At 36.1% G+C, this 13703-nt stretch overlaps 2 protein-coding genes across 4 annotated transcripts in view; one reads left to right on the top strand and one right to left on the bottom strand.

Moving 5' to 3' along the window:
- Window positions 1-11344, top strand: part of LOC127836029 (sulfotransferase 1A1-like) — a 29413-nt gene extending 18069 nt beyond the window's left edge. For 2 of the 3 annotated variants that reach the window (XM_052362457.1, XM_052362450.1), the window contains exons 7-8: window positions 38-125; window positions 513-864. In XM_052362457.1, coding sequence (XP_052218417.1) covers window positions 38-125; window positions 513-663 — 239 coding nt within the window. In that variant the 3' untranslated portion in view covers window positions 664-864. Of the gene's footprint in view, window positions 1-37; window positions 126-512; window positions 865-7721; window positions 7826-8257; window positions 8445-10999 lie in introns of those variants that run through there. The other variant, XM_052362465.1, reaches the window with a different exon arrangement.
- Window positions 852-4318, bottom strand: LOC127836020 (putative nuclease HARBI1). Its single transcript, XM_052362440.1, has 5 exons — window positions 3714-4318; window positions 2886-2987; window positions 2540-2617; window positions 1472-1578; window positions 852-1043 (listed from the first exon to the last, which is right to left on the bottom strand). Exons 1-5 carry the CDS (start codon window positions 4249-4251, stop codon window positions 852-854), a joined length of 1017 nt encoding a protein of 338 aa, XP_052218400.1. The 5' UTR covers window positions 4252-4318.
- Window positions 11345-13703: the final 2359 nt, after the last annotated feature.

Genomic DNA, 13703 nt, shown 5'->3' with positions numbered 1-13703 from the left:
AAAATCATGCGTATGTAAGTGTACATATGTCTTTCAGAACCACAAAAGAACGTTTCCACCGGCAAAACTGCCAAAAGCAACATTACGGTACCTGCCAAGTGCAACATTACGGTACCTAACCCAAGGTTAGTAGGAAATCCAGTTATGAGAATCTATTAACCGACAAAGCTTTCAACCGTTATCTGGGAAAAGTAGCAAAATGTATTTTTATTGTTCTTACTAACCCAGGTTGGACCATCAAATTCATAAACCTTTAATTATGAAAATACAATCCTTATTGTTTTCACCCCATAAAAATGATCTATCAGCGTAATCGTAATAACAAATCACTGTAAAGCCAAATGAAATGAAATGAGATGACCTAACCAATGTTTGATCCGCCACTGCTAGAAATGTCTATAATGGCATTATGTTTAACGAACACGCGGTATTTCACACACAAAACAACTTACACAAACAAATGCAAATGCATTGAAAAATGAAATTCACACGTACTTGTATACAATTTTCAGATCCTTAAAAGAAATGCAGCTGGCATACTTCCAGCACCAGAACAGCCTGTCAGTGGCACAAGAGGCCTATTACTTGAAAATGGCATCGCTGGCGGATAAATTGAATGTGCTAGCTGACATTGCAATAGACAAAATACACAAAAATGAATGAAATTTATATATGTCTACGCTTTCAGGCAATGTTTTACTAGTTTATGTTTACATGTATTCTCATTTACTTTTTTGAATTTCATATTGTTTTTGTATGATTGCAATTATGTATAGTGTCTCGTACAATTTTATTCATTCAGCCATTAATTCATGTAATTAATGGCGATGTTTTAGAAAATATCAATAAAATTACATAAAGTAATTGGCAACAATTGTGTCCCGAACTCGTCTGCCATCATTTGCCGCTTGAAACATGTCGCCTTGTGGTACGTCATCCAGCTGTTCTGGATCCATTGGTGGTTCACCCCACATCAATCTCAAGTTGTGCAGTACGGCACAGGCTATCACAATTCGCGTGACCTTGGTGGGTTTCATGCGTATCTGACATTGTGCACGAATGTTAGGTAAGCACACATATTTAATGCATTTTAACGCTTCAAAATAGCAATCTCAAAATATCAATGTATAATTAAATATCTATAGACAACAAAGAGACGTGCGTTTATTTAACTACGAGATGCACGAATTTAATCGGCATCGACGTGTAAATATGTATGAGCGTGTGAAAATAATGATATTATCTGATAAAGTAAGAAAAAATGAAAATGTATACCACGTATGACGACAAACTAAGAAAAAAATATAGCAGCATGAAAATCAGCTGTATAAAATACGTATTTAACTGTCATTGTAAACAAATTTAATTTATAAATGACGATACCCAACAATAAGCCTTTCTAATCTTTCTTCACTGTACAATTCAAAATTATACCTTTTTTAATCAATGTATATAATATGGGAATACATACCTCCCCATGGAGTACATGGAACGTCCTTTTCCAAACTCCAAAGGCTCTTTCTATGCAATTCCGTGTGCCGATGTGAGCGGTATTGTATCTCTGCTGAGCATCTGACACTGAGAAGTAATACATGATTTTCTAAAGTATATCACTTATCATGTTAAAATTGACATTTCATTTTATATAAAAACATTCATTTTATATAACTACATGTGCAAATAAAATGAAGGGATTAATTATGTCATTGCAGGGTACTGTGTTACTAAGCTACTTAAGGCCCAATCTCACTATGATGCCGTTGGATCCCCGGTGCGTCAACCGAGACTCTACCGGGAGAAACCGGGGACCACCGGATGAACCGGTAACAAGCGGGACGGCACCGTTGCTCCACCAGGGCCCATTAAGACCCCGGCAGAGCTACGGCCGGTGGTGCCAATGTGGAGCCCCGGTAAATGCCGGCAGAGTCCCGGTAAATCGGCGCTCTGCCGGGACGCCACCGCCATTCACCGGGGCATTACCGGGGTTAAACCGGGGCGTAACCGTATCTCTGCCGGCGTATGCCGGTATTGCCCCTGTGAGTGCCGGCGGAGTTACGGGCTCTATCGGGGCGTAACCGGCGAAAACCGCTGCTCTGCCGGGGCTTCGTCGGGATAAACCGTACCTAGTCCTGGGTTGAACGGGACTTTGCCGGGTTGTTGACCGGTTCAACCGGGGTGACACCGGGGAATTGTGTGACAGCGTTAAAAAAGATACAAAAAATCATCCAGGTTATCGCTGGTCGACCGGCGTTAGCAAACCGGGATGGACCTGGGCTCTACCGGAAATTGTGAGACTTGGGCTTAGTGCATTATTCGATTACGCATATATTCGAAAGTCAGTATGGTCTCTTTAAATTGAACTGAACATTCCAAGTAACAAATGAATTGCCTGTACCTGAAATAAATGAAATCCAATTAATTAAAAATTAAGTCTTAGGCTTGCGTAAGTAGTTTAGTAAAACGGTACCATGATACACAAATAAATAAATACGTATAAGAAACAGTTGTTCATTGTTAATTAAATGTGAACTCGCTTTACCTGGCTGCATGAAGGGAGTCATCAAAAAAGGACGACACGGATAACCGCTGTCACCCAGTAAATATCCACGCTCAGGATCTGGAAACAATATATTAAAGCAAGTCATTTCAGCGATTTGAATTTACGTAAAAATATATATAATCTTACTACATGTATTTAAAACTGGACATTCAAAGGATTTAAGAAAATAAACTAGTTCAATGTTAACAATAAAATATGTGTCATCATTTTATTTTGGACATTTTGGTAATGTATAAAGGGTTGATTATCTGTAAGTGGTACATCAAATGGGAAACTTCAAGTTGACAAAAAATTAACAGAAAGGAAATTGACACTGAAGTAATACCTTGATGGTGACTGGCCAAATGCTGTCCAATGTTAGACATCCGAAGAATGTGCGAGTCGTGACAGCATCCAGGCCAACATGCGTTTATGCTAGTGAACATCCCTGTATAGTAATAAAAGTATTAAATCTGGGTAAAACCGCGTTTAAAATAATATAGGTTGATTGTGATCGTTTATTGCTCTCGTAATGAAATATCTTCATTAATTTATTATAAACCATGTACACTTAGTATATTAGAATATTACAGTGAATATGATTTTAATTGATAGACGTTGAATTCAGAAAATGATTTGCGAAACCTTCAAACTATTCAAGTAAACATAGCCTGTATAAGTTGAAACAAAATAAATCCATATACTGTCCTTTAAAATGTAAATAATGGCACACAACCAAAACAAAAATCCCTGTAAGGCACCTCAATTAATTCTACAATCGTGTCATGATGACGCGTGTCACGATGACGTATACTTGTACGCGTGTATGAGATTTTACTCAGAATTAAATGAAATGTACACGGAATGGACCTACAGTGATTTATCAGGGACATTAATGTTGAAGAGGATCTTTTGTGTTTGAGATATAATTTATTTGATAATTAAAGATTTAAATCAGATTTTGAAGTTCGGCAATATTTATGGCACTGTTGAAAGGATCAGTGAATCATCTATATTGCTGTATTTACAGCGGCTCGTGAACACATTTGTTCCTAATCATGCATGGATTTAAAGAGTGAAATTGGAGCAACCAGTTTAAAAATAAATCAGTGTTATTTTAATTTTTCAAATGAATAAGCATACCACTGCATAGACAGACATAAATTCATCTCACCTTTATGGTCGCACGTTGCCTGCACATTGAGGGAGTGGAAACCTTTCCTATTTACATAGGACGGTTCGTCCTCACCTCCGGGAGAAATTATTCGTACATGGGTGCAATCAACACAACCGATGACTCCCGGGAAGCCCCTCATTGCGAAAAAACCAGCCATAACGCGGCGTCGGTCAGCGTCCGTCAATGGAAACTTGATCACAGTGTCTTTCAGTGCGAATAAACAGTCAGTCACGTTCGTCACCACCCGGGACACAGTAGCAATGTCTACGCCGAAGGTATCACCAATAATTTGAAGAAATGCCCCAGACGCAAGAAACCTCAATGTCAGAAGGAGTTGTTGCCGTACGGTCAGCGCCTTGTTCCGTCGTGTCGGTCTTTGAAGCGACGGCTCCAACAGTCGTACAAGTCTGTCAATGTTGTCAGAAGAAAACCTGTACCTCCGGCGCACCTCATCGTCCGTCAAGTCCGTCTCCTGTCGGTCAATTCGCCTGAATTGTCGAGGTCTGCGTCGTCTGACCAAGTGAATGTCGGCCATCTTTGTTGTGGTTAAACACGCTTACCATGGTAATGAAGGTGGGTAAAAATTAACCATGGTTAGTGCGTGTTTAAATTTCGTTAAATCGTTTATACAATTGGATTAACTTAACTACGGTTCATTTTAACCATAGTAAAAGTATTTACTATGGTTAAATCGTTTATACAATTGGCTGCGGACGTCTCATCTCTTCACCTAGACGCCACATCGCCTCCAGCAAAGATGTCAAAAATGGACACTATTCGTATTGGATTTCCCAAACCAGTGACACATTCCACTTCATTGTGATTGACATTGACTATTTAAATATTCCGACGTTTTATTATTTCAGCAGAAACATTCGATAAAAATTTCATTAATAATTTGCAGATTTTCATCATATATATGTTGTAGTCACTGATGTTTTCATGTTTGCGTGTTTGATTTTCTACATCGTATGTATTAATATGTTTTCGTTTACTTCCATACTTACATTCTTAAAGATTTTTCTGTATCCTAAAATACATAAAAATCAAATTGAGAGGATAAGTTGTGTCAAATAATGATGAGAAATTGGGTGAAAAATTTGGGTTTTTTTATGTACGAAATATTGACAAGTATATCAGTAGCGAGTATGCATTAACAACAAAGGGGTTACAATGCTGTTGACACAAGCCTTAGGCTGTATTTGCATTATTTATTATTTGTACCACAACGCTCATTAACGTGTGCATACTTGAATAGTGACTTCTCCAGTAGGTTGAAATTCAGCCAATCAGGAACAAGCACGTATAGAACACTGACCAATGGGATTCATAACTGAGTTTCACGGGTCAGATGTTAGAGGGAAACAAGACAGTTCGCGTTTAGACTTGGGGGTGTACGGATCGAGAAAGATACGATCATGTAGCTATCAGACTGTATTTGTATAACCGAAAATATTAAGTATGTTAGACATTAAATTGGACTAGAAACTGATACATGGTGTTGTTGAATATTTTATCCTGTATTATGCAGAGAAATTAACATAAATAGAGAGGGACCGACTTGTCCCATGCGCGGCACGAGAAAATGGGAGTTAATGCAAAACTCGTCATCTTGGCAATTCGCGCATGACGAGATATCGAATGATAGGCTACATACCGGTAATTTAAGAGTAATGAACATTGTTAGTAACTATGTGTCGTCTATGAACTATGAACGTGACATACCATAAATGTGTAGTACTCAATACAATCAATAACTTAATGGTCAACATTATCAACATATTTCACGGACAGCAATATTTGTACACAGTATGATAATTCACGAAATAAATATAAGATAATACTTCTTCTTCAAACGATGATTTGTGTCCCTTAATCCTAATGCTTAATTTGCTTAAAAGCCAAGGTCAACGAATCTTAATTATGCTAATATATGTTGTTTGTCTCACTATCAACTCCAAACAAGAAATATCTTTAAAAAGATATACGGCGTTGATGGTGTAATGTTTGCGACCAGTGAAAGGAGATGGAATGAAGCGACCATGTATTTTAATGAAGGTAGTGAGTGATAATAAGATATTATTTTAATGTATTAACAAATAAAAATGAAGAACAAGAAGAGGTGAAATTGTATGTTGTATTGTAATGACTAGGTTTTCATAATTGAACGAGTTATACATTGGTTTCAATAGGAAAAGAAAACATATTCGCCACTGAAAAACTATGAACATAATGTTGGAATGAGATAAAAGATAATGTGTTATAATGTGTACAGATGTTAGTAGAATGTAAACATAAAAGACTCTATATTGCAAGCATCATAGTGATATGAATTTTTTGCAGGAAAACAGAACTTTATATAAAAAATGAACGAAACAAAGTACACAGAAACATATTTACACTAATAAACGCAAGTATGGATTATAATAAATCAAAACAGATATATTTCCAACACCTATATATTTCCTTTGTATCGCGGGTTACCGCCCCTAACCCCCGCTTTGTCGATAGTGGTAAACAACTGCGTACCGGTAAAGTGCAATCTAGCCTGTTTTTGTAGTACCGGTATTTAGTGTGGCCGCTACGGCATGTAAACAATAGATTCTTTTAATTGTACAGACATGTGATTAATGCTATACTGCTTCGTAAACTAAGGAAAAAAACGTTTCGATGTAATGTTTAGAGGATGTTTTGTATCATGACAGTTTTTTTTATTTGATTGTTATTTACATGTAATTTACAATATATTCATATTTCATTTTCAGTTCAAATAATATGCATCCAATGTTTTAGTCTGGGAACTAGACTACCAATGTTTACGACGATTTTTGTATTATTAGCCAATGAACAATGCGAGTTTATTCATTTCGGATCTATCATGATGAAGGTCATCTAAGGTCAAAAGTGCCGTCAAAAAAAGATAGCTCGGTCTTTGTCCGTTAACTCTATTGTAGAATCTTAATCGTTCTAACCTTTCAAAGACGAACGTTTAAACCCATCAAGACATTATGAGAAAACTACTCTTTCTAATAAAAACGCGACTCAAATGTGATGAAGTGGTCAACTTACAAAAAATAAGTTCTGTAAACATAATAGAAACCAATACATAAAATATTTGACTTTAACATAGAGCTCTATAAATGTGCATTGGCGCCTCTTCATATTCTGAGCGCCACCTCCTTGGCATTGGCTCCATCTCTTTTTGAAAAATGCAAATCTTTCTATTAGATCGAATAGAAGCCCATGTTTTTGTGCTCGCATGAACTTACAAGTTCAGATACAAGTACAGGTCCAACGCAATCGTTTTGTGTAATGAGCGATTTAAATGGCTTGGAATTTGCTTGTCACACAGGCAAAAGACGTCGATTTCCTTTTTACGCATTCTACCATGCCAGAACTTATTAAGGTCCTTACGTTTCCAAATGGGTTGTGATTGTATGTTTTTATACATCTTTGGATGAATTTATACATTGGTCGTTTTTTTTTAAATAATGCGAATTATGTTAAAACAACTTATAAAACATAATCACCCTGTAAAATTATCCGTTAAATTTCAAAACAACCGGACCTGAGCGCCACCTCGGAAGTAGCATTGGCTCATTTATTAATGCATCTCAAAAAAGAGGTGGCGCGCGTGATTAATGCCCGTGTACTATTTAATTCATATAACGGAAGTATACCGATTCATACTTGCCTGCGTTATTTGATATACCACTATTTATGTCCAAATTAATTGCACAAACTTGCAAGCGCCATATTTTAAGCACATATTTTAAGCACATAATGGGGCTTTATATCTTTGTTAATAATTTGACTTTTCTCCAAACAATTTGTATGATTGAACCGGCGATCCTCTACCAACTAAACTAACCTGCCCGGTTATTAAGATTTCATTGTTGTTTGTAATTTTGGCTCTTTTCAATTAAAATAAAACGGCTTTTAAATGCATCAAAGTTTTATATTTTATTTCTGACATTGGGTGCTGCATCCGTGCATGTTTTCCAGTGGACTATGGCGGATATCCGGAATACCTCCGTCAGTGGCAGCGGTTTATTGAGGAGCACCCGGATGTTCCCATGCACGTGATGTATTACGAAGACTTAAAAGAGGCAGGTGGAGTGTCTTCTTCCTTTAAAGTAAATTTTTTAGGACATCAAAACAAAACTTGCATAGTTTTGGAGGCAATAATCTTTCGTTCGAAATTTGTTTTCCTATATGTTACACATATTAACAAGTTTTCGACAACAAACAACGACAAATATTAACTCATTTTTTAGTTCAAATTGTACTGCATGTTCCAAAATAGTGGCAATAACAAAGTGATATGTTTCACAATTAACTTCCCATTTGTTTGGACACCAGGCAAATGTTTATGCGAATGAGCCAATGTTTTATTAGGATTGGTGGTGGCTTTCTCAACATTCCAGTGAGAGAGGTAAACCCTGGTTTAAACATCAACGTCAAATAAAGAAAATGTATCACTGTAACATTTCACAAAGTACACAAGAACTAATATGCCCATCGCCCTTTGTTTACCTCAGAATTTCGTGCTAGAAGTACGCAAGCTCAGCGCGTTCATGGGCTATAACTTAGATGAGGCGAGATTGCACCAAATACAGGACAGATGCGAGGTCAACAACATGAGGCAGGGCAAGCTGGAAAAGACTGAACCGGAAATGCTTCAACAATTTCCGGTCATGCAAGGTGGATTCTCGATGATACGTAAAGGTATATTCATGTTCCTGTAATAGCAAAAACTGAAGTTGTCAGTCAATCTCGTTATAAATCTTAATATTGCAAAAGTACCATGTGTTCCAAAGTTATTCCACGTTCACCTTTACCCTCACAAACATAAAATCATTTGACGGCATACAAGAAATTTCTTGTTGTTACATGCCTTTTGATAATAAACGACACAAACCCAAAGGATATGGTTCGTAAAATGTTTAATTTTCTACGGAATACGATGATCTTGTCTTGATTATTACGGTACATTGTCGATCACTGCTGGTGCTTCACTTTTCTCGCCGTTTTCGTGTGCGTTATTGCAAGTATATTGGGCCATGCGTGAAATAATCGGGTTGCTTGTCACTGGTATTCCGAACTCATTCAAAACATAATTGTTTCTTTTACGTTGTGTAAGGGTGACATGATTATTACGGCTTGGTTTAGGGTTTATTTAATCGCAAAATATGCAATTCGTGCTTATGGCAAAACATAATTATACCATGAATACATATACACAATGAGATAAAGTTCGGCGATACAAAGTATTATTGTGTGCAATTCAGAATATGATTATACCACAAATATGTGGACGTAAATGAAAACAATAGTTGATAGAAATAAAACAAAAGAAAAAGAAACGAAACAATATAACATAACAATGGTATATAAAATAAAGTAATTCTAAAGAAAGATCTTACAACGTCAAGTAGTCAGTATGTTTTGATGATTTTACAATGTTACAACCATACAACCATGCAAAGTAGAAATCAACTTAAAATTTAAAACAATTATTTACCGATATCATTGACACAAATTATTAAGAAACTTTATATCATATGAATATTCTAAATTTAGATAGGTGAACTATATAGGTATAATCATACTCGTGTGTTCAACTACATACAAATGTATGCGCAATGTTAACTATTTATGTTTATTCTCTGCCATAACCTTAATAATAAGTATTCATTCTGCGTAGAAGTTTTAATTCAATCATTTGTAGTTTCTACTTCACTTATCTCAAAAGTATTGTTCTAAATTTTAACTTTTAAAAATGTGTTTTGTTATATTACACAACACGCGAACTGCCGTGTTTCTCATTAGTAAATCCGTTTGATGTTGCCATGTTTCTATACTTTTCACGCAAGATTTATATTTGAATAATGTTATAAAAATCCATTTGGCGTTTGCATGCTAATAATGGTAATGTCATATAATGTAATGTATTTTTTTCAGTAAAACAGTAATAAGCAAATCAAACAGTATCCGCATTTTCTATACAATTGAAAAAAAAAACAACATACAAAAACAGAAACCTTCGGGTATTGTTCAATAGTAGTTTAATCAAATTATTGTATCAAAGAACTGCACGCATAACCAACCGGACCAGCTTTTCACTGCAACTTCGAATAAAAAAACATTTGTTTAATAATTATCCGTTATACTATTATTTATTTTGAAAGTGCAGCTAAAAAAAACTAATGCGTGCATTTTGTGGCTGTTTAATTGATTAGTATTCTGTTTAACCATTAATTGGGCCGGTTTAACCATTAGTGGGACCATTTTATTAACATTTGAGAAATGCGGGCCGTCTTAATTACTGTTGTGGCCATTTGTCATATTTTCAGCGATATTTTAACTTTAGCCGTTTTAACCTCGAGCTCTTAACAATGTAACTCTTTCTTCGCGACCCTTAAAATAATGAAATTAAGTTTTATAAAACATATATACCCTACATATAACATTATAATCCTATTTTTAATCATATAAATGCAAGATGCTATTTCATGGTGGCAATTACATTTAAATATAATATGAATTGTGTCCAAAGTAATGTATTGATTGGCAAAGAAATGGCGATAACTTTAAGTGGCGTAATTAGGTGGCGACAACTTTTTTAAGCCAGTGGAACCCCTGTCCACCAGTTGAAATCATAAACCAACCCAATTTGGATGAGCCAAATTAAGTTGTGTGTTAATGGTGTTCATCGAATGCGTAGAAAAATGGATGTTTGAGAGTTATATCTTAGAAATATTGTTTACAACGTTCAATTAAATTGTGGTATACAGAGGACGTTAGTAAACACCTCACGTCCCTTCGCTTTATCATTATACAGTACTATATGTTTGTCATTTATACTGATACTTAAAACTGCTTTGGGATCCGAACGTTTGTCACAGAAGAACTGCTTGAGCATCACGTACTTGACCCATTACGTGAGTGCAATCCCAACGCAGGGTGCAACTGCACGTTTTGATGCCAAAGAGGAGTAGCATATTACACACAGAATGTTAAGCAGTGAACCGTACATATATACGCGTAATAAAAGGACACATTGAAAGATTCAAGCTGTTCATGGGTTTCCAAGTATTTGTACAGCACTTGGTTAAACAAATGATAGCTTAAATGAATGTTATTAATTGCTTTTCTGTCAATGTTCAGCATTATGTTATTATTCAGGTTTTCATTCATTATAATAATATTATAATATTGTCTTCTAGTCAATATATATATATATACGTTAGGCTCGCAAAATAAGCCATGTTTATTTCCAGGGCAGGTAGGTGATTGGAAGAACTGGTTCACTGTGGCCCAGAGCGAGCAGTTTGACGCCTGGTGGGCCGAGGAGACCAAGGACATCACGATGTTCTCCTTCCGGTACACGCTTGATGCGGGCTGTCAGTAGAGATTGGGCGGCATCAATGTAGGTGGGTGTTGCCCAACGAGTGCGATCGGCTGTTACAAACCCATTCAGGGAGGCGAATTAAAGAGCGTAAAAAAGTCTGCAGATATCAAAGACTTTCCAAAAATATTGTTCTTCCTAGGAAACTGACGTGATAAAGTAACTTAAAACCTAATACTTTCAATGTTTTGAGCGTAAATAAAAAATGCCGATCTGATCTGTATCTGTTGATATACTTTGAAGGACCACTTCTGGTCTATTTCTACGGGGGAGGAGGCTTCAGAAATGATCCGGGAGGGCTTGTTTAAAACCATCGACTGTCTGTTTGCGCACCACACTATCTTCCAGATGGTTCCACAATAAAAGTGTTTTCACGAAAAAAGAGTTTTTGTACTGGTTTTTTTAGCACTAGGAATTTTGAATGCATGAGATTTATTTTTAGTATGTCGGTCTAAAATGTTCAACGATGTTTAGGCCTTGTCGGAGTAAGTTTTTACTCTGATAGTTCTTCGTTAAGGTTTAGATGTCAGGTATTCATCTGGGTCCACTGCCGGCACCATACCCCGTGTGATCTTGTAGAGCATCACCAAACGATTATAGACGCGCCGGTCTTGAAGAGAATTCAGTTTAAAAGTAGGGAGCATATTTGTAACACATCCTTCTTCTTTGGATTTGTAGTTATTCATTATAAAACGTGCACCAAGATATTGAACTTTTACAATTTTGTCAATATCCTTTTTAAGAAAGGGGTCCCATATGATTGAACCATATTCAAGTTGAGATCGAACCAATGCGATAAAAGCTGTTTTACGACATTTTAGGGGACAGTGTTTTAAATTCCCTCTTAGAAAACCGATAGTTGATTTCGCCTTTTTGCAAATGTTTGCTACATTTGTATATGATTCGACCAAGTAAAGTCATTTGATATGAGTAATCTAAGGTATGGATTAGAGCCTACAATTTTCAATATGGTTTCCAACTCCTAGAAGTACGAAGTTTTACTTTGAACACGTAGAATGTAACACTTGTTTGCATTAAATTTCATACCCCAGGTTGATGCCAAAACTTCTAGTGAAGCTTAATCTTCTTGTAGTTGTACATGATTCGAGATGTTACGTACTTTACGGTATAATAAAAATCATCCGCAAAAAGTATACCTGTGATTGTACACTGAGTGGCAAGTCGTTGATTTGACATAACAACATTTACGGACCGAGTACAGTCCCCTGTGGGACGCCCGAATCAACGTGTATGCTTTTAGAGAGTTCACCTTCTACTACAACTTTCATAGATCTGTCTTTAAGAAAGGATAACAACCAGGACAGTAAGTGACCCTTAACTCCGTAGTGTGACATTTTTTTGTAAAAGACGATCACGTGACAGTATCGAACGCCCTACTAAAATCCAAAATTGCAATATCAACTTGTTGTATCTTTTCAAAAGATGACAGTAGATCATGCATATTTATTAATAATTGTGTCTCTGTAGAATAGCCGGATCTGAATCCATGATTTAAATTTGTCAAGATTTCACTTAAGCCCGTCGACAGTTCATTTTCACAAGTTTTTTAAGCAATGTTCGGGATGCTATCAGGTTCACAAGCTTACGACACATTAATATTTAAAAGTTGTTTCAATACACCGTTTGAGTTAATTTGAAGATGAGGTATCGTCGGAAAAGGTTGACAATTTAAGTGTTCTTGTACCGGAGTAACATTGTCTTTTGTAAACACAGATTGAAATTGCGTCAGTAAAATTTCTGCCTTTTCGTTGGCATCAGTTAATAAGTTAGCATCAGTTAATAAGTTACCTTTCTTTTTTAACGCTGCCACTCCGATGTTATCATGTTTCTTAGATTGCATATAGTTCCAGAAGGGTTTAGAGTTATGCTTGCCCGTATCGTCCTGTATTATTTTATTTACATGATCCCATTCTGCTCTACGGATGTTTCTTTTGCATTATTTTTGATATTGTTTGAAACGGCCCCGAGATCCTGTTTTCTTTGCTTGTTTATAAAGACGAGCTTCCTTTTTCTATGGTTTTTTAATTTTTCTGTAAAGCAACGGTAGGTTCTTTTTGAGTTTATGTATTTTCGATGGCACATGTTTTTCGACACTGTTTTTATACCATTTTTAAATATAGACCACAATTCTTCAATGTTAGTATAACCATTAACTTCGTCAATATTATTGTCCGAAATACACTGGCAATCTTCCTTGATGGCATTCCAATCGGCTTTATTGTATTTAAAAACTTTCCTAGGTTTAGAGTTGATAAAATGCAGTTTAATGTCTGAATCAATAACTACCATGTCGTGATCCGAGATACCAGGTACGTTGGTAGTACTTTTAATTAACGACGGGTTTGTTGTAAACGTTAGATCAAGTAAATTTCCTTGACGAGTTGGATCAAAATGTACCTAAGTTAAGTTATTTTCACTCATGATATCAATTAAGCGTTGTTGGATAGTTCTATCTTGAATGTCCCCGGTACATACGGTAAGCGTGGTCCAATCTTTGTCAGGACAATTAAAATCCCCCGATAATATACGTTCCTTCGGTTTAGTGTCATTAAGGC

This window comes from Dreissena polymorpha, chromosome 1 (assembly GCF_020536995.1).
Source record: "Dreissena polymorpha isolate Duluth1 chromosome 1, UMN_Dpol_1.0, whole genome shotgun sequence".
NCBI lineage: Eukaryota > Metazoa > Mollusca > Bivalvia > Myida > Dreissenidae > Dreissena > Dreissena polymorpha.
Note: the sequence above shows the minus strand (reverse complement) of the source record. Positions and strands in the feature narration are given on the sequence as shown.